The following is a 20,607-nucleotide window of genomic DNA, read 5'->3' as shown; positions in this document are numbered from 1 at the left end:
GTACCAACGAAAAGACGGAGAAGTGTGATTTGTGTTGAACATACAATGTAACCCCCCACCCTATTCTCTTCTGTATCCCACGTTTTACTTTGCAAAAACAATAAAAATTGTCAAATTGAAAAAAAAAAACAGTTTGATCCATAAATATATTAATACCGAAAATTCGACGCACACACGCACATACAGTGGGAGATTCCAGGTCATTTCCAAAAAGTAGGACAGAGTTGAACAGGTTGTGCATCTGACATTGGAATTAGACACCTATTTACGCAGTAACATGGCATTGGGTAAATCTAAAGGAATGGTGTAGGGCGTCCACAGTATATCTGGTGGATGAATAATTAAATGAAATCGCTTAAACAATGGTTTAACTAGAATATCTTGGTTTTGTACTTTTTCTGCTCAATGACTGTAAAATACAGCAATGATACAGTTATAAATCAAAGAGAAGACTCAGGGGAGGGAGCTGCGAATCAATATAGTAAGCCAATATAGCTTAAACTGCAAATGGAAGAGTGTGGGGAGTAATAGATTTTCTCCTTTGCAAAACCTAGTATTTTCTTGTTTTGTAAAAATGCTAAATATCTCATAAACGGCCGTTAGGGTAAATACTATTATTTTACTAAATTATTTCATTACAGCAAACGTGATGTTTCGACTTCTGTAAATAATGTATGAGATCTGCCTCTACGTGACCACTTTTAGGAGAAGAATTTACCAATTATTAAATGGACTTAAAAATATTGTTGGTTCTGGTGATAACAATAATTCCCTATAGCAAGAGGAAGATGTTTGTTTTATTACACAAGCAACATGGAACAAAAATGAATCCAAACCTTTCACATACTGTACGTAAGCTATGAATAGGGTAAACGACTTACCAGATGTCCAACTGTCCAGCATCTGAGGGGGAGAGGGCACCTTAAAGAAAAGAGAATTTATCAGCGTTCATTGTTTTCTATGTACAAAATAATCATGCACAAATAGATTATAATTCAACTTTATTTAGCATTTCAAGTTTAGAGATTTAATTTCACACTTTAGAAGAAAACTATAGTGGCAGGAATACACAAATGTATTCTTCACACTATAGTGTTAAATTAACTAACTAACTAAAAGAGCATTTTGCTTACAACTTTTAGACCTTGGCTTGCATTTATGATGGCATGACAAACACCTTTGAATAGGCCCATCCCCTGTTTGGATTGACTTTTTCTTTCGGATCGACTGCAAGATGTCACTGGCTTCTCCCCTCCAACCCATCCCAGCGCCATATCTCCCAATGTTGGAAGGTACATCTTAGTGTCCCCCCATCCCAGCGACATATATCCAAATGTTGGAAGGTACATGTTAGTGTCCCCCATCCCAGTGCCATATATCCCAATGTTGGAAGGTACATGTTACTGTCCCCATCCCAGCGCCATATCTCCCAATGTTGGAAGGTACATGTTCGTGTCCCCCATCCCAGCGCCATATCTCCCAATGTTGGAAGGTACATGTTAGTGTCCCCCATCCCAGCGCCATATCTCCAAATGTTGAAAGGTACATGTTACTGCCCCATCCCAGCGCCATATCTCCTAATGTTGGAATGTACATGTTAGTGTACCCCATCCCAGCGCCGTATCTCCATATGTTGGAAGGTACATGTTAGTGTTCGCCCATCCCAGCGCCATATCTCCCAATGTTGGAAGGTACGTATTAGTGTCCCCCATCCCAGTGCCATATCTCCCAATGTTAGTGACCATCCCTGTGTGAGATGGATGCAGAAGACAGTTATATTTACCGTATTTATCGGCGTATAACACGCACTCTTTCTCCCTGAAAATAGGGAGAAAATGATGTGTGCGTGTTATATGCCGATATACCATATTTACTTACCTGTCTTGAAGCGTGGGCCGGTGTTCAGCGCGCACCGCGGTACTGGAACTTCAATTTCAGGTTCCGGTTTCCGGCGGGACTGAAAGGAAGTGTGCACACTTCCTTTCAGTCCTGCCGGAAACCGGAACCTGAAATTGAAGTTCCAGTACCGCGGTGCGCGCTGTGAAGCCGGCCCACGCTTCAAGACAGGTAAGTAATTATGGGACAAGGGGAGGGAAAGTGCACTAGGGGACACTATGGGAGGAGGAGGAACACTATGGGAGAGTGGGGAGAATACTATGGAAAGGGGGGGACACTATGGGATGAGGGGGGAACACTATGGGAGGGGGGAACACTATGGGAGGGGGTGGAGAATACTATGGGGGGGAGAATACTATGGGAGGGGGGGGAGAATACTATGGAAAGGGGGGGAACACTATGGGATGAGGGGGGGAACACTATGGGAGGGGGTGGAGAATGCTATGGGAGGGGGGGAGAATGCTATGGGAGGGGGGGAGAATACTATGGGAGGGGGGGGAGAATACTATGGAAAGGGGGGGAACACTATGGGATGAGGGGGGGAACACTATGGGAGGGGGGGGAAATTTCCTGGAATTTCCTTCTTAAAATGAGGTGCGTGTTATACGCCGGTGCGTGTTATACGCCGATAAATACGGTACTTATTGGCGCTATATCTGTTTCTCAGTTCTTTTGTTCCTAAGGATGCAATTTCGTTGTCAGTTTACTGCAATTCACTGTTTAGTAAATAAAAACACTTTTATTTATATCATATATAGCTTATGACAATTCAGCCGCTGTTTAAAAAAATGTGTTGAGGGAGACGTGGCTTTTAGATTAACCACATACATGTGGTCTATCCCTCGGAATGCACCTTGCGGATTTATCTTAGTGACCACTTATATTTGTGTTCACCGTGAATGTTTATACAGGAGTATCCATTACGGTGGACAATGCAGAGTGTACGTAGCACTAAATCTGTTCATTACATTGATCTCAAAGTATTATTGGTGCGTGTCGGCTGAAGAGCTCATTATCAACAGACAGGAAAACTGAAGATCAAACCGTAAAATTAACTCAACTAATCAAATAACTACTATACTAGTAAAAGCCTTTCACCATGCATACTGTTGTGGTCTACTCCTCCCAGTATGCTAAGCCAGCTATTTACCACAGGGTCAGTTAATAAATGCCATTAGATTGGTGCAGTATTTCACAATGCTAATATGGAGGACTTACTCATAAGGTTCGCCAGTGATTATACCAGACTGAGTTATTGGGTTTGTTTAGGTTTGCATTAAAATGATTTAAAAAATATCTTATTTATTTTCTAAGCTGCTCCTTGTCAGGACTCCTAGGAGATCCAACACGCAGGGTGTAATAGAAAAACATATAGCAGACCTTAGAGTGGCCGGACTTTACGTTTGACAGAAAGAGAATAGTCAAGAACAAGCCACGTTCGAGGGATCCAGAAATCACGAAAATGAGTATACTAGCCGAGTCATGGAATATGAGAATAGTCAAGAACAGGAGAATGGAGAGTAGTCAGATAGCCGAGGTCAGATACCAAAAAAAAAAATCAGATAGGAAGCGCTATTGGGAACTAACTAAAGAGCCATAACAGGGCAAAGTCCTATGTGTGAGTCAGCCTTTTATAGGCTGAGTCATTAAAGTGGAAACCACACCCCCAAAAGATTCGAGTTCGGACGTCATGGCGGGCGTATTGTGTTAGTGTATGCAGTGTGTGTGTGTTGTGTTAGTGTATGCAGTGTGTGTGTTGTTTCAGTGTATGCAGAGTGTGTGTTGTGTTAGGGTATGCAGTGTGTGTGTTGTGTCAGTGTATGCAGAGTGTGTGTTGTGTTAGTGTATGCAGTGTGTGTGTTGTGTCAGTGTATGCAGAGTGTGTGTTGTGTTAGTGTATGCAGTGTGTGTTGGGTCAGGGTATGCAGATTGTGTTGTGTTGGTGTATGCAGTGTGTGTGTTGTGTCAGTGTATGTAGTGTGTGTGTTGTGTCAGTGTATGCAGTGTGTGTGTGTTGTGTCAGTGTATGCAGTGTGTGTGTGTGTTGTGTCAGTGTATGCAGTGTGTGTGTTGTGTCAGTGTATGTAGTGTGTGTGTGTGTGTTGTGTCAGTGTATGTAGTGTGTGTGTGTATTGTGTTAGTGTATATAGTGTGTGTGTTGTGTCAGTGTATGTAGTGTGTGTGTGTTGTGTTAGTGTATATAGTGTGTGTGTTGTGTCAGTGTATGCAGTGTGTGTGTTTTGTCAGTGTATGTAGTGTGTGTGTGTTATGTTAGTGTATATAGTGTGTGTGTTGTGTCAGTGTATGTAGTGTGTGTGTGTGTGTGTTGTGTTAGTGTATATAGTGTGTGTGTTGTGTCATTGTATGTAGTGTGTGTGTGTGTGTGTTGTGTCAGGGTATGTAGTGTGTGTGTGTGTGTGTGTGTGTGTGTTGTGTCAGTATGTGTGTGTGTTGTGTCAGTGTATGTAGTGTGTGTGTGTAAATGTCCAATGAGGAGGGGGAGGGAGGGCATTTTAACATAATATTAAAAAAATAATAATAATTTAATTAAATTGTTTCTCCCCCCTCCCTGCTTACCTGTGTCTAGGGAGGGGGGAGATTCCATCCCCGGAGGTCCGGTGGCATGGTGGGGCCCCCCGGCTTCCTGTTACCGCAGAGGGGGCCCATGCAGCACACAGCTTCTCCTCACCTCTCCTCCAATAACTCTCGCGAGACCCGCGGAGCGTTGCCATGGCAACCGGGTCTCGCAAGAGTTATTAGCAGAGACGAGAAGAGAAGAGGCTGTGTGCTGCCTGGGCCCCCTCTGCGGTAACAGGAAGCCGGGGGGCCCACGGCTGCACACATAGATAGCGATACTCGCTATCTATGTGTGCAGGGAGGGAAAGTGGGGCCTGGGACTGCCAGAGCAGTCCGGGCCCACTAGGGCCGCCGGGCCCGTGACAACCGTCATGGTTGTCACCCCCTGATGGCGGCCCTGTATATACATACACTCTGTGACCCATACAAACACTGGCACACACATGAACATACACACTGGAACACATTGATCCATGCTGACACACGCAAACACACACACACATTGATCCATGTTGACACACACAAACACACACACTCACACAGTGATCCATACTGACACACACACATACCGTGATCCATACTGACACACACACACACCGTGATCCATACTGACACACACACACACACATCGTGATCCATACTGACGCGCACACACACACACAGTGATCTATACTGACACAGACACTTCAAAAATACACCTTCAAATATACACAAACTCTAAGAATTAGTAAAATTAACATGAAATACCTGGGTGCCATGCCAACTGAGCCCACCTTGCTCCTTGAAATAGTCTGTGTTCAGCTCCTTCCCAGCAGCCTGCCTCTAGCTCTCTCACAGGGGCCTCCCTGCCTGACAGCCAGTGGCGTACATACCAGGGTCGCACCAGGGGGCCCGGCCGCCCCTGCGATTCGGTATGTACCCACTGTGGCCAGCCTCTTCTCCTGGGGGGCCCAGGAGCCGGCCACCTGAGGGCCCCCCGAGGCTGGCCCTGCTGTCACCCCACGGCCGGTCCTGCGGGCGCGCGAGGGAGCACTCTCCCCTGAGTGCTTTCTCTTCAGCTCCCTTGCGCGCCGCGTACTGATACCGAAGCCGGAAGATGACGTCATCTTCCGCCGCTGGCATCCCTATGCGGTGCGCGAGGGAGCTGAAGAGGAAGCACTCAGGGGAGAGTGCTCCCTCGTGCGCCCGCCAGCCTGCCTGCCCGCCCAGGAGTCCAGCAGCACCACTGGACCCCAGGGAATCCCCTCAGCACTCCAAACGGTAAGGAGGCTGAGCGGATTAAATAAAAAAAACAAAAACATGTGTTAGTGTGAGTGTGAGTGTTAGTGTGTGTTAGTGTGAGTGTTAGAGTGAGTGTTAGAGTGAGTGTGTCTGCTAGTGAGTGTCAGTGAGAGTGTCTGTTGAGTGTGTGTCTGCTAGTGAGTGTCAGTGAGTGTGTTACTGTGTGTCTGTTACTGAGTGTGTTTGTGTGTGTGTTAGTGAGTCTGTTTGATGTCTGTTAGTGAGTGTGTGTTTGTCAGTGTGAGTGTATGTTTTGTAAGTGAGTGTGTATGTATGTCTGTCGCTGAGTGTGTCTGTCAGTAAATGTGTGTGTCTGTTAGCTAGTGTGTATGCATCTGTACGTGAGAGTGTGTGCGTGTCTTCAGCACTTACCTTTCTCCAGCGCCGGACTCCCTTGGCGCTGGGGATCCCTCCGCCTCTCGGCTCCGAATACGCATGCGCGGCAAGAGCCGCGCACGCATTCAAACCGCCCATAGGAAAGCATTACTCAATGCTTTCCTATGGACGTTCAGTGTCTTAGAATAGCGGAAGCTCCTCTAGCGGCTGTCAGTGAGACAGCCACTAGAGGCTGGATTAACCCTCAGTGAAACATAGCAGTTTCTCTGAAACTGCTATGTTTTCAGCTGCAGGGTTAAAACTAGAGGGACCTGACACCCAGACCACTTCATTGAGCTGATGTGATCTGGGTGTCTGTAGTGGTCCTTTAAGTGTGTGTGCATCTGCATGCACTGGCGTACATACCGCGGTCGCAGCCCTGTAACCCCTGTGACCAGGTGCCCACCGCCATGTGTTGCGGCCACGGCCCACGCACAGTAAGCGTGGGGGGGGGGCCCACGGATCAATTTTCACACCAGGGCCCCATGGGTCATGTGTATGCCACTGCTGACACCACTACACACAGGAAGCAAAACTTCAGAAGACCCGCGTGGGCTGCCCTGCTCTGCCTGATTACCAGGTCACATGCTTCCAGTGTGTGCAGGCTGTCAGGCAGGGACTGGGACTCCCTCCCTCCCTCCCTGCAGGTACTCCAGGCTCCTGTCGGCTGTCTGCTCATTGTCTCACTCGCGAGCAGCATTGGAAGTGGATAGAGGAAAGTGTCTTCTAGAGGTAAGAGGGGACCTTCACTCATCAGGCCCCCAATGTGAGTGTGTGTACTGGGTGGGGGGGCTGCTGCAATGTGCTGCCCCAAGTGCTCCGGCCCACCGGGAAATTTCCCGGTATCCTGGTGGGTCAGTCCGGCCCTGAGTTTGGTTAATGAACAGTGCATAGAAGTCGTGCTTGCCTTTTTTATGCACGACAGATAGACAGGGAGGCAGAAAGATAAATGGGGAAACAAAGTAGCCCCATTGTACAATTCACAGGGAGTATGGATTAGCCTAGACCAGAGCATGAAACATAATACATAATATTGTCAGTGCCGTGTGTTTGTGGATCAGCCTCAACCTGACACTAAAAGGAGCAAGCATAGAGAATTAAACAATGGACAGTTTTTATTTTGTTGTTCAGAACTAATTAGCCCCAGGTAGATAACATCTTGATAACGGCAGAGCCTTCAGACCTGGGCTGTGCTATTTAGCTTCTTCAGAACTATGCGCTGCTGCTTGACCTTAAAACGGTGCTACGCAATATACTGTAGAGAGAATTTATCCCATTTAAATGATTCTGTCCTTTGTGAGCCAATTCTATCTTGTTTTGGGGTACACCCAACCTGTTACACATTAGGATTCACCCACATCTGCTTACATTGGGAAAAGGAAGTATAAGGTCACCCAGACATAAGATTTACAAAGTTACATATGTTATATTTGCACAATGTACAAAGTGTGCCACTACATGGGATACTTATAATGGCGTTAACAGATAAGATTTCACTTTTAGATGTTAACTCTCATTTATAATAATATGAAAACGTGCGTTAACATGAGCATTCCAGGTTAGCAGTTCACAGACATCTGCAGTGGGAGATTATCCATCACAGATGCAGCCAGTTCATTTTATGCTTATCTGCAATGCAGACAAATCTATCCGCTTGATTTTTAGAACAGAGCTAATGACCTTGCTTAAGAGCAAGAAGAAAACTTGCAGAAGACGGTGTATTTCTTTCTCAAGAGGACATTCATTGTACAAGTCCCTCTGATTAATAGAATATTTATTTGCATTGCGATAGTTTCAGAATAGCTTTATCTGAGTACCCAAGATTCCATCTCAATATACAGTGTCACAGGCACTATACTTTTTAAGGCCATTGCGTACTTTGGTATATTGCTGAATGCAACAAAAAATATCTATTATTTAAGGAGGCTTTGCACTGTTTAATGTTTCAATGCCCTCAATAATCTCTGTGCACCGAACTTCTGTGTGCCTCATGTATACGGTGAAATGATTGCACTGTTTCCTATGACTGTCCAAAAATAAATAATTAAAAATAAATAAATACCTATTATTATTAAATGGACACTTTAGGTACCCAGACGACTTCATCTCAATGATCTTGGTGCCGTATCCTTGTTGTTATGAAGGGTACCTGTCGAGCTCCAAACAACTTCTGCTCATAAGAGTGTGCATAAAATTCTATCTATACAATGTGCTAGCAGTTTTGACGATGTCACTGAAGAGATCTGCCCTGCTTGGGGATGCGTCACAAGCAGGGTAATGCAAAAAAGATTGCGGGAGGAGCGGAGGTCAACCTGGAGGTGGGTGTTACACAAAGAATAACACCCACAAAGCTAGAAGACAGCAGTGCTTGAACGAAGGATAATTGAGTAAATCTTTCTATTTTACATTGAATACACCATGTATCGTTGTGATATAAGGTGTATTCAATGTAAATGCAATTAAAGGTAAGTGAATTTTTCATTACAGGTTCACTGTAACTCTGCAAGTGAAAACAGGAATGTGATATTGCATTGATGAAATGCCTCTAGTGGCTGTCACACTTACAAGCGTTTCCACCAATAGCAATACGGAAATAGCCAAGTGAAATACGGAAATGCAATCGGATGGTCTCATAGAGTGAAGTGTGACTCATCACACCAGAGATTGTGTTTCTGGTAGTTTCAGTAGTGGTTGGCTTTAGACCATACCATATCGATCATAGAGTCATGTGTGACTGCAGTGACTGCTGATTTCATGAAGATTCTGATAAGCAGTTCATTATTATTATTGCTTTATTATTTATATAGCGCCAGCAAATTCCATAGTGCTGTACAATGGGTGGACTAACAGACACGTAATTGTAACCAGACAAATGGACGTACAGAAACAGAGTGGTTGAGAGCCCTGCTCAATGAGCTTACATGCTAGAGGGAGTGGGGTATAGTGACACAAAGGGTGAAAGTAGGGGTAATGACATAAGTTGCTAGAAAAGTTATCACTGAGAACTTAGTAGGTTATTTTTGACAGTTGCAGGATAGGAGTCACAGTGGGATGGGGGGATGAAAACCTGCTAACAGTTTAGATGATATCCTTTCCTGAAGAAGTGTGTTTTCAAAGATTTTTTGAATGAGTGGAGACTGGGTGAGCATCAGGGCCGGACTGGGAACTAAAATCAGCCCTGGAAAAAAATTCTATACCAGCCCAATAATGCGTCGCGCTAGCATAGTGTGCTGATATAGAGGGTGAAAAAATAACTTAAAATTGAAAACTCTTACTCCAACGAAGGAACGCATATAGGGCTTCAAAATAAACAAAAGAGCGCCTTTATTTTAAGTAGACGTACATTTGCATGTAATCAATGTTTCAGTACAACTACTTTGGCCTATTAAGGACATTTTAGTAATGATACTGAAATGCTGAATGTCTGCAGTTGCACAACTAAAAAAATGAAGTGATCTGGTTAATTTTGAAGTTCTATGGGTGCGCTCTTCACTTTGAATATGTTATTGTGCATGAGTATGCAACTAGCAACAAGGCAGGGCCAATACGTGCTCATTACACACACGCATAAATATATATATGATATTTATGTGTGTATTTTGCATATATAAATGTATATTACTATATGTGTAAATATTATAGGCATAATTATATGTTACTAATACACACATCAATATACATGCATATATATATATATATGTGTGCATTACTGTCAGGATCACATTAATTTACGTCTATTACCTCTACCTTGTTTAGTGTATCTTGTCTCCAATTGTCTCCTTTTTTTCCTCTTACAGCAACCCTTGTGCATCTTTTACTTCATCCCAGTCCCTGTGTGTTTCTTTGTACCCTTCTCCAGCCTCTGTATTTCTCTTTCCCTCAGCCCATTTTGTGTTGTTCTTAGCCCCAGCCACTTTGTCTCTTTCTCCCCTTCCAAATCTCATCTGTGTGTCTCTTTCTAACTCCAGACTCTGTGTGCCTCTTTCTCTTCTCCCAGCCCCTCTCTGTCTCTTTTTCTCCAGCCCAGCATTGCCTCCCACAAATCTTGTGTCACTTTGTTCCCCTTCCCTACTGTATGTCTCTTTGTCCCCCCAACAAACCTTCAGTGTGTTTCTCTTCCCCATCTCCTCCCTGTGTCTCTCTTCCCCATCTCCTCCCTGTGTCTCTCTCTTACCCATCTGTCTCTTTGTACCCCCATCCCCTGTGTCTCTCTATTACCCCATCTGTCTCTGTGTCCCCCCTTCTCCTGTGTCTCTCTAATACCCCTCTTTTTGTCCCCCCAACCCCTATGTCTCTCTATTACCCCTCTGTCTCTATTACCCCTCTTTGTCCCCCCATCCCCTGTCTCTCTTTTACCCCTCTGTCTCTTTGTCGTCGTCCCCCAACCTGGTGTATTTCTATTACCCCTCAGTCTCTGTGTCCCCCCTTCCCCTGTGTTTCTATTACCCCTCTATTTGTCTCTCCCCTTCCCCTCTATTTGTCTCCCCCTTCCCCTCTATTTGCCCCCCCTTCCCCTCTATTTGTCCCCCCTTCCCCTCTATTTGTCTCCCCCCTTCCCCTTTATTATTTGCCCCCCCTTCCCCTCTATTTGTCCCCCCTTCCCTTCTATTTGTCCCCCCTTCCCCTCTATTTGCCCCCCTTCCCCTCTATTTGTCTCCCCCTTCCCCTCTATTTGCCCCCCCTTCCCTTCTATTTGTCTCCCCCTTCCCCTCTATTTGTCTCCCCCTTCCCCTCTATTTGCCCCCCCTTCTCCTCTATTTGTCCCACCCATTCCCCTCTATTTGTCCCCCATTCCCCTCTATTTGCCCCCCTTCCCCTCTATTTGTCCCCCCCTTCCCCTCTATTTGTCTCCCCCCTTTCCCTCTATTATTTGTCCCCCCTTCCCCTCTATTTGTCTCTCCCCCTTCCCCTCTATTTGCCCCCCATTCCCCTCTATTTGTCTCCCCCCTTCCTCTCTATTTGCCCCCCCTCACCTCTGTTTGCCCCCCCTTCCCCTCTATTTGTCTCCCCCCTTCCCCTCTATTTGTCTCCCCCCTTCCCCTCTATTTGCCCCCCTCCCTTCTATTTGCCCCCCTTCCCCTCTATTTGTCCCCCCCATTCCCCTCTATTTGCCCCACCCCCCTTCCCCTTCCGTGTCCCTTCTGACCTTTTTACAGGAGGACTGAGGGAGGGGGCGGAGCTAACTACCATGCTCCCTCGCGGTTCCCATAATTCCCAGCATCTACACATCATAGAGTAATCCCTACTCTATGATCTGTAGATGCTGGGAATTATGGGAACCGCGAGGGAGCTTGGTAGTTAGCTCCGCCCCCTCCCTCAGTCCTCCTGTGCTGACAGCTGCACGACTGTCATTATCAGTGAGTGTGCCGCCGAACCGGTTAGGCGGCCGCCCGGCACACTCGCTGATACTGACAGCAGCATAGCTGTCAGCACAGGAGATGGGGCCGCCGGCCAAAAGGTGAGTAATCACCTCAGAGTGTGCCGCCGGACCGGCCACCCGGCGGCACCGACATGCGGCCGGCGGCCGCGATTTTATTAAAATATAGGGAGCAGGGCTCCCTCTCTCCATCCAGCCCCCCCCAGGTGCCGCGGCCCACCGGGAAATTTCCCGGTATCCCGGTGGGCCAGTCCGGCCCTGGTAAGCATCTAACGGAGAAGGCAAGGGAGTTCCACAGAAAAGGTGCAGCCCTGGAGAAGTCTTGGAGGCGAGCACCAGATGTGGGAGTACGGACAGAGAATAGGCGTATGAATGAATGACTTTACTTCCAGAGGCAGATTGGCAGTGACTGCTACAGCCAAGGATAGAATGTTTTTATATACTATGTGCTTCCGCATTTTAACTATCATCTAGTTGCTTTGAGTGCCCAGTGAGATGTTGTCTGCCCCTTGCTGGTTCATTAGAGCATTTCATCAATGAGATGTAAATAGTTTTATGACTCCCAGTTGCTGCAATCCAAAGGAAATCAGGGTAGTGTCATTATATAGAGAGTAAGCCCTCAATAGCCGCAGTAATCACGATAAATGGTTCTCTGTGCGTGATATGTAACTAGACAAGCTGATACAATTCTGCTGGAAATAAAATCCAGTGATAAACTCTAGTGAGGAATCTATCGTTATAAATCTTCTGGGAAAGTGAAATAACATGACAGAAGTCATCATTTTGAATAAGCCAAAGTAAAATCCAAGGTCATTACTCAGGATAACTGGAATGTTACATCATACACTGATTTCAAATTCTAACAAAAACACATGGTTAACTCACAGAATATGTTTCAATGTCTATTATTTAAAGGACCACAATGACGACAATATTAACAGAGCATGCATGAATTGAGGCAGATGAAAAATGTGCCAAAGGAGATTTATTAATAGATTAACATTTAGAAGAGAAAAGAAAACTTTTTTGAGTATTAGTGTTTCTCGTTTTATTTTAGAATATCTCTATAGAAATACATTTTGGTGTTGTGCAGGAATAATGTTTAGGTTGTCTCAGTCGGTCCTCCTGGATCCTGTAAACCGGAGAGGTATGGCTGCTATCAGTAAGCACTATGGAATATGTTGGCGCAATATAAATGCTGATAATAATAATAATCAGTGCTATGACATGAAGGAAATGTGATACTGAATTGTCAGGTATTCCAAATTAATTTCAAATTTAATGTCGAAATAGCCAGATTGAAAACAGAATTAACTTTTTTTTTCTAATTTACCTATTTTAGCCAAAAATGTTTAATTTACTTTAAAATCACTTTCAATTTCATGTAGTTGTCACTTAACTAAATAAGCCTGTATGTCTCCCCAAAGAATTTGCCAGGAGAATATTTTTATTTATTTTTTGATATTTATTTTTTTATTTTGATCCTGATCAGATCTACATAGAGATGACAGACAAAATGCAATCCTTCATTCTTCAACTCCATTTGCAATGGATATCATCTCCATTTGCACTAAGTTTGCTTCTGTGATTTTTATTCAACAGAGTCTCCACTCCTCATAGTGTATAATCTCCACCTTCAAACACAACATTACCAAGTACTCTTATGTCATCAGCCATCCTTGATTAATTAAATAGAAACAGTTGAATCAAACTAGCCAGAATTTTTAGTACAGGCACTGCTGGACTGAAAATAATAAAAAGAGCATACCAAAAATAAAAGAGAAGTCTGAACATACTACCATTGTCGAAGAGCACCAGCAGTAGTTGGATTTAAAAGGCTTGCTCCAGGAATTGTAAAGGGGCTACATAAACTGTCACCTCTTTGCACATCACAATATCTTACGGCAAGATTGATGCAAAAACATACTTCTTCCACCTAATGGATTGGATTATTTTTCACATTTTAATTTTTTTTTTACTTTTATTTTTACTGTGAATGGTTGGTATTTTGTAGAGTTGGCGGACATTCTATATACATTGAGTGTGTGACCATTCTATAAGAGTTGTGTTCTAGGAGATGACTTCTGAAGGTATGATTATTTTTATTTATTTTTTACAGGTATTAGATTCATTGGACCTCCATCCTTTTTATTAAAGCCAAGTGAGTAGGTACAATTTTTATTTTATTGTAAGGGATGTGGATAGGGGCTTGGGTACTCTGGTCACTTAGGGTTTCATATTTGGCCAAAACCTTTGGAGGAGGGGGGTGGGGGCTGAAAATGCCAGTAGGCAAATAGTATTTTGAATTATTGTTCACTAGCTCAAAAGTAAGTGAGTGATAATTTGCAAATTTTCCTGACACTATATAATTCTCAGGTCCGTCCCCCCCACCCAACTCTCAGGGCCCCCCTCCCGCTGGGCTTAAGGAGTTAAAACTCCTTCAGTCACTTACCTTTATCCAGCGCCGGGCTCCCTCGGCGCTGGTGACCTCTCCTCCCCCTCCGACATCAGCTCCCAAGTGGAGCCAAATGTGCATGCACGGCCAGAGCCGGGCGCATTAAAAACACCCATAGAAAAAAAAAGCATTTCTCAATGCTTTCCTATGGACGTTCTGCATGCTCAATGCAATTTTCGCATTGAGCGTTGGGGAAGCGCCTCTAGCGGATGTCAGGAAGACAGCCACTAGACACTGAATTAACCCTGCAATGTAAACATAGCAGTTTCTCTGAAACTGATATGTTTACAGCTGCAGGGTTAAAACCTGGGGGACCTGGCTCCCAGACCACTTCATTGAGCTGAAGTGGTCTGGGTGACTATAGTGGTCATTTAAAATTGGTGCTTTGTACATATTCTGAATCCTATAGTTTGAATAGGGTTCAGATGTGAAAAGCACTGATTTTAAACCAGATGCCAAATGCATCCGGCCAATTGCTGCAGATATGTTTGGATTGACCGAATTCTAACTAGAATTATCTTTAGTAAACATGAGAAATGCCATTCCATTTGGAATTCGGTGTTTAGTGAAAAACCCTGATAGAATAATTGATAATCAACCACATAATGAGGTTTAGTAAGTAGAGAGTTATTTTCCTTTTTTTAGGAGCTGTTTCTTATTTTTCTACCCCTTGCGTTTCTTCCCATTATGTCTTTCTATCCACCCAGATGTTTTTTTAAAACGGTCACGGACTACTAAATGCTAGTCTCCCATGGACAGAGAAGTGGGAACCATTCTGTTGAGCGGAATATGTTATTCATATTTTTTTCCAGTGCCTTGAGGATTTGTTTTGCTCCTCGCTGAACAATATCATTGATAGAATTGACAATAAATGAGTTTAAGACACAATGGAGGCTTTGTATCTTCCATCAATTAGATAAAACATATCTGCAGGAGCATTCCCATTGCTAAATCTCAACCTTAGGCATAATTCTTTACCAAAGCCTCTTTAAAACCTCCTGTCAAATTAAAGCCCCCTTTAACCCAGCTTTAATATTTTGTTGATATCATTTTTTCAATATCACTGTGCAGAAGATTAGCTGGATGTGCCTGTGAAAAATTACATAGAAAAGTCATGCTGAATAAGCCTTTATTTCATGACATTTCAGAGACAACAACTTCTATACTTTAAATGAAGGAATCTCTAGATGTCATTGATAAAATTCATGGAATGCTTTTAAAAAGTATTTATAAGCAAAACAAGTATTGTTTCCCTATATTGTCATCCTTTATCAGTTTCCTAACGTCTTTTGTTTTCTTTTATGTGATCGTTATTTTCCAGGCGTCCTATCTTGATGGAACACAAAGTTTCATGCTGTGATATCTTCTACTAGCGTTTCAGTTCCCCTAACATTTTGTAATTTCCCAGAACTTAAACTTATAACATTCCTGGCAAAACGAACAAACCACAATTGATCTTTCCCTATTTGTACTGCTCTTGTTCCCATCATGTTCTCTAACAAGAAGACCAAGGATGGTACAAAAAATGCCATTGTGTACACGTAAATTCATCCAGGCAAGTAATGTTGGCGATGATGTTGATTTTGAACATCCTATTCAAACCCATGTAAAAAAATTCTACACGATGTCTCAGATCGAAGGTAATAGAAGCTGAAGTACAAAACATCTGGAGGTCGTTGAAACAGATGATATGTAGACAGAGGCCACAAAACTCCCATCACCTTTAAATAAATGCATCCAGAAATAGACACACAACAGAGACATTAATTCAGGACAAAATAGACAAGGCGAAATAAAGCAGAAAACTGTGTGAGCTACCTCTGCCAAGGGAATATGTGATGCAACACAGATGGGAAGAGCGAGAAATATGGGATTTAGCGTGTCTTCATAATGTAACAGATCTTAGAGTATATTCTAATTCCTATCCAGTGGAATCAAAACATGGCATTTAAACATGGAAAAATATTCAGAAATAATCCCTCGCCCCGTCATAGAATCCAAAGACAATCCACTGTGAGATATTATAAAGGTGTGTATTGTAACAGTCTCCAATACATACTGGAAAATGGGACCGTTCTCGACGTATCTTTCCTGGTAAAATATTTTATAAAGAAATGAATACCTCAATAAATAAATTAAGATTTACAGTGAGCAATCATAGATATATATTGGTACAGGCACATACAGATGGATATGAATACAATAATGGTACACTATAAGTATCTGTACGAAAAAAGCATCTCTCATTTATTTATTTATTTTTTATAAAATATATCACTTATAGCAAAAAAAATAAACATGCAGATTGTTAAAGTGTCGGTAGCATGATGTCCATGCAACGTTAAAAAAAAAGTATCTGGCGTATATAGGAAGTCCAGAGTGTACTCAGAGATTGATGAAAAATAGAAAATGCCTTAATGACTAGTGACTATTGTGACAATAAATATTAGGATGAACTATGAGGGATAAATAAGGGGTATAAACCCCAGGAGACAGATTTAAAAATGTACATGGAAGAACATTGAAGATACAGGTATACAGAGATACTACCAGCTCTACCGCACGGGCAGGCTCCCTACATTCGAAGAACTAAAGACCCTCACCCCCTTGACAACAAAAGACTATTTCAGGTACATACAGCTGAGAGACTTCGCAGCAAAACCACAAATCCGGGCAGCAGCAATGGCCAAACCTACTTTCTTTGAACGACTATGTGTCGCGGAGGGTCCACGTATCGGCCTCATTACAACACTCTACAACCAATTAAGCGCACCTTCGGGCGACTCCCACACACCTACATACATAGCACAATGGGAAGCAGACCTCCAACAACCATTAGAGAGCGGTGAATGGCAGTACATCTGGGAGGCGGCAGCGAAGGCCTCCATCTGCGTCCTACACCAAGAGCAATGCTACAAAACACTGATGCGATGGTACACCACACCGGTCAAGCTCTGTAGAATGGGTAAAACAACGACGGATATCTGCTGGAGGGGGTGTGGGGAGAAAGGCACATACCTACACATGTGGTGGGAGTGCCCGAAGGCACAAATTTACTGGGAAAAAGTGGCCACACTACTAACGACAGTCCTACACAAGCGCATCCAACCAGACCCCTGGACATTTCTCATAGCCAGACCAATACACAGCCTTCCCCATAAGGAACAAAAACTGCTCAACAAAATTACCTTAGCCACCAGAAGGGCAATGGCAAAAATATGGCTACACACGGACATGCCACAGACAGAGACAGTTATACAACATATTAAAGAAGCACACCTAATGGACAAGCTAACTGCCCAAATCAGAGACACCTACCAGACATTTCTCAAGACGTGGGAACCCTGGGAAGACTACATAAATCAGTGAGGGCTCAGACTATACTCACAACGCACCCACAGCATACCTGCCCCCTCCCCCACCCCCCACCTCCCCCTGGTATTACTCTACTCGTTCCTCAATCTTCTCTTTCCTACTTTCTCTATCTTTCTTACTAAAAATGAAAACCACATGCATGGATGTGTATATATCAGAGGCAAGTGACTATTGTAATGTGCTTTGGTACAGACATCATAGCTGCATAGCGGAGCTTTTAAGAATGGGCAAGGGTAACGTGGTCAGACAACCCCGCAGGTAAAAACAGCACAACCTTGCGAACCATACCTAATCAAACTACTTGCGGGGTTCCTACCAACAATGAAAGTAATATACCTCGCTATACGCTGAACCTATAGAGCTCAAGAACATGCAACTAACATAACCGCTAGAAACAACCCTGTGAAAACTATCACCGACAAACTACAGCACATTTAGCTCCTAAACGACCTGCTGTAAGAGGACAACGACCCCAGCGAAGCTTCTATTCAACACCCTCGTCTGTACTCTAAGCTATAACTCACTGTACCAATAAATGTATGCATATGTTGCCCGCCCCCCCCCCCTTTTTTTTCTCTTCTGTACAAACACCATGCATGATTGATAAATAAAGAATTTAAAAAAAAATGTACATGGAAGGACAATTGTATTGGCAAAAAAAGGAACTGCAGAACAGGCTAACTGTGGAATTTGATGAGGGTAAAAAAAAAGCTGTATATTAAGTTCAAAACATGTTAACTACCAAGCAACCATGTCTACGGATAAATATGTGAGTGTGAATTACGGCAAAAAGCATAGTCGATATTCTGTCCAGTAAGCAGAAAATTAAATGGCAGAAACAGGAAGAAGGTATGTGCAGGTTTCTGGAGTACATACAATACCCTACAATACGGTTAGAACTTTAATTCTAAAATGAACATCAGAGTTAAAATATAATATGGCGAAATTTCTCACAACAAAGTGGAGCAAAGTGCTAAATGTTTAGACACATTCTATTGGTTTCTATAAAGATTGCTCCTCATTTAGCACTTTGCCCTTTGCTTAGTGCCCATGTCCAATGCCAGACATTTAGGCTGCTAGCCTTAGAGACTGAATTATTAACTAGACCTAACAGGTATAATAACCTTGACCTTTCAGCTAGAGTGGTCTGTCAGAAGACGATACAAAGTTTTCCACGTTTTGCTGCTGTTCTGGTACTGGAATAGTACCATCAATGAAGTGGAGTTGATGGAAAAATAAGTTAGTTGTTTAAATAACCACATTTATCTGTTGGCTGTTGGCTGTGCTCTCAGAATAATGGTGGCAAGATGGATTAGTCATGTAATAGATTATGAATGCTCAGTTGACTCAGAAGCTCTGTAGAACATAATCTGAACAGGAATCCAAAACCTAAATGAACATGTTATGCGGGGAAGTCTAGAGCAAAGTTGACCTTTATTTATTCAAATGAGGTATTTGAGTATCAGTTTGACTTCAGGATGTAAAGTGCATGATATAAGTACGACAGCGTCCGTTGCATTCCCTGAACATCAAAAGTTCTTCACTTTGAATTTGTTTTATCAATAAATACCCTCGGTCATCATGCATTCATTAAAGTTTTTTTTTTGTTTTTTTTGTGTAGCCACTTTAAGGCTGATATTTGGCTATAATCTGTTTTTGTTTCTTTTTAAGAATCGTGTTTTCAAAAAGTAGGTTCCAGTCCCAGTTATTTAAAACCCCCAATGTAGTATAGAGCAGACGGTGTGCAGGAAATAAGGTATTTTATCTTTAAAGGGTTGATACCTAGACTCTAGACCCATCCAGATAAATAATGTATCTTTGTGTGTTATTCACACATCATTGCTTATATGATGATAGAAAGGTTCTACCACTGGGATTCTGCCGGTGATGTGTAAATAAGTAAATAAGACAGCTTAATTTCCTATGCATAGAAAGCATAGACAAACTGACCTACATGTCAAAAAATGCAGCTAAATAAAACAGGTAAATGGAAAGCAATAAGCAAGGGCTGTCACCCATTTCTCTGATGAATGTTGTTGTACAGTACATATGGACATGTTTCTTTTTGGTAATTCATCAGGTTGACAGACCCTGAACCAATTATCATACGTTTCCTCTCAAGTAAGTAAAAGTTTAAAATAAAACAAAATTGGTTACATTAGATTTTTGGGAGTAGATGGGGGAAAGAAATAACTTTTGTCAACCTCTTTATTTCCAAAATGGTGTGCACATAATTCAAACGGAATGTCTACACATCTCAAAACTGTGTATACACGACTGACACACTTACAAAAGTAATTTGATTATGGAAAACAGATTTGCTATTTCAGAGCCACTGGAGACCTCAACACTACGAACACCTGCTCGAACGGTGCACGTAAGACTAGCTACATAGAAACATAGAATGTGATGGCCGATAGGAACCATTCGGCCCATCTAGTCTGCTTGTCATGTGGAGGAGTGGAAAAGTGTTTGTTGGGGTGTAAGAGACGAGAGAAAGAATGAGGACAGAGAATGTGTCTGTGTGTATGTAGGGACAATATATGGGACAATAAAAATGGGGCAATTAATACAAATGGGCAATGTATGTTCCTTTGACACAGGGGGCAGTATATATGGGACAATGTGAATACATATAGTATAGTTTATATATGGCCAATATGTAAAATATTGGGGCCCAGTAACATTGTAGGACTGTGGCAATAAGGTTCTAGATAAATGCTTTGGGCTATTATAGCAAAAGTGAGAGAATTATAGCATTTTGTTTAGACGTGTCTCATGGAGACATTTGTAGCATGGAACACAGGAAACGGGCAGTATTTAACTTTTTTTATTTAATACAATTTTCTAATCTGTAAATTAATTATTCTGTAAACAATTTTTGGAATTGTTAATAAATGAGAATTAACAAAAATATTTGTTTTTGTTTTTTGCCAGTAAGGGGTGATGTGCTATATACACTTACTGACAAGGAAAATTAATATACATGCTTTATTTTCCAAAAATCAAAACCGAAATCCAGTTTCTGTTTATTAGCACATCGTTTGGTAGTGAAGGTGTAAAGACATAAACTTAAAACTAAAATTTGTTTCCCATTAACAAAAAATACATTTAAAAGATTGCTTTAATTTTGGGATATACTTAAATTTAAACTGCGGTATTCTGATGCATTCTTAAAAATACCAGAAAACAGCAACATGACAAGTGATAATAAAATATATAGATTCAATCTGTTATAAATCTCATGTATGAGTTACAAACAAACCTCCTG

General features: G+C 42.5%; 1 protein-coding gene across 1 annotated transcript in view; it reads right to left on the bottom strand.

Moving 5' to 3' along the window:
- STARD13 (StAR related lipid transfer domain containing 13) overlaps nt 1-20,607 on the bottom strand; it is a 260,123-nt gene that overhangs the window by 199,061 nt on the left and 40,455 nt on the right. Inside the window, exon 3 of the mRNA XM_063429412.1 lies at nt 882-921. Coding sequence (XP_063285482.1) covers nt 882-921 — 40 coding nt within the window. The remainder of the gene's footprint in view (nt 1-881; nt 922-20,607) is intronic.

The sequence above is a fragment of the Pelobates fuscus genome, chromosome 1, assembly GCF_036172605.1.
Source record: "Pelobates fuscus isolate aPelFus1 chromosome 1, aPelFus1.pri, whole genome shotgun sequence".
In the NCBI taxonomy this organism is placed as follows: Eukaryota; Metazoa; Chordata; class Amphibia; order Anura; family Pelobatidae; genus Pelobates; species Pelobates fuscus.
The sequence above is the reverse complement of the archived record's forward strand: the minus strand, read 5'-3'. Positions and strand labels throughout refer to the sequence as shown.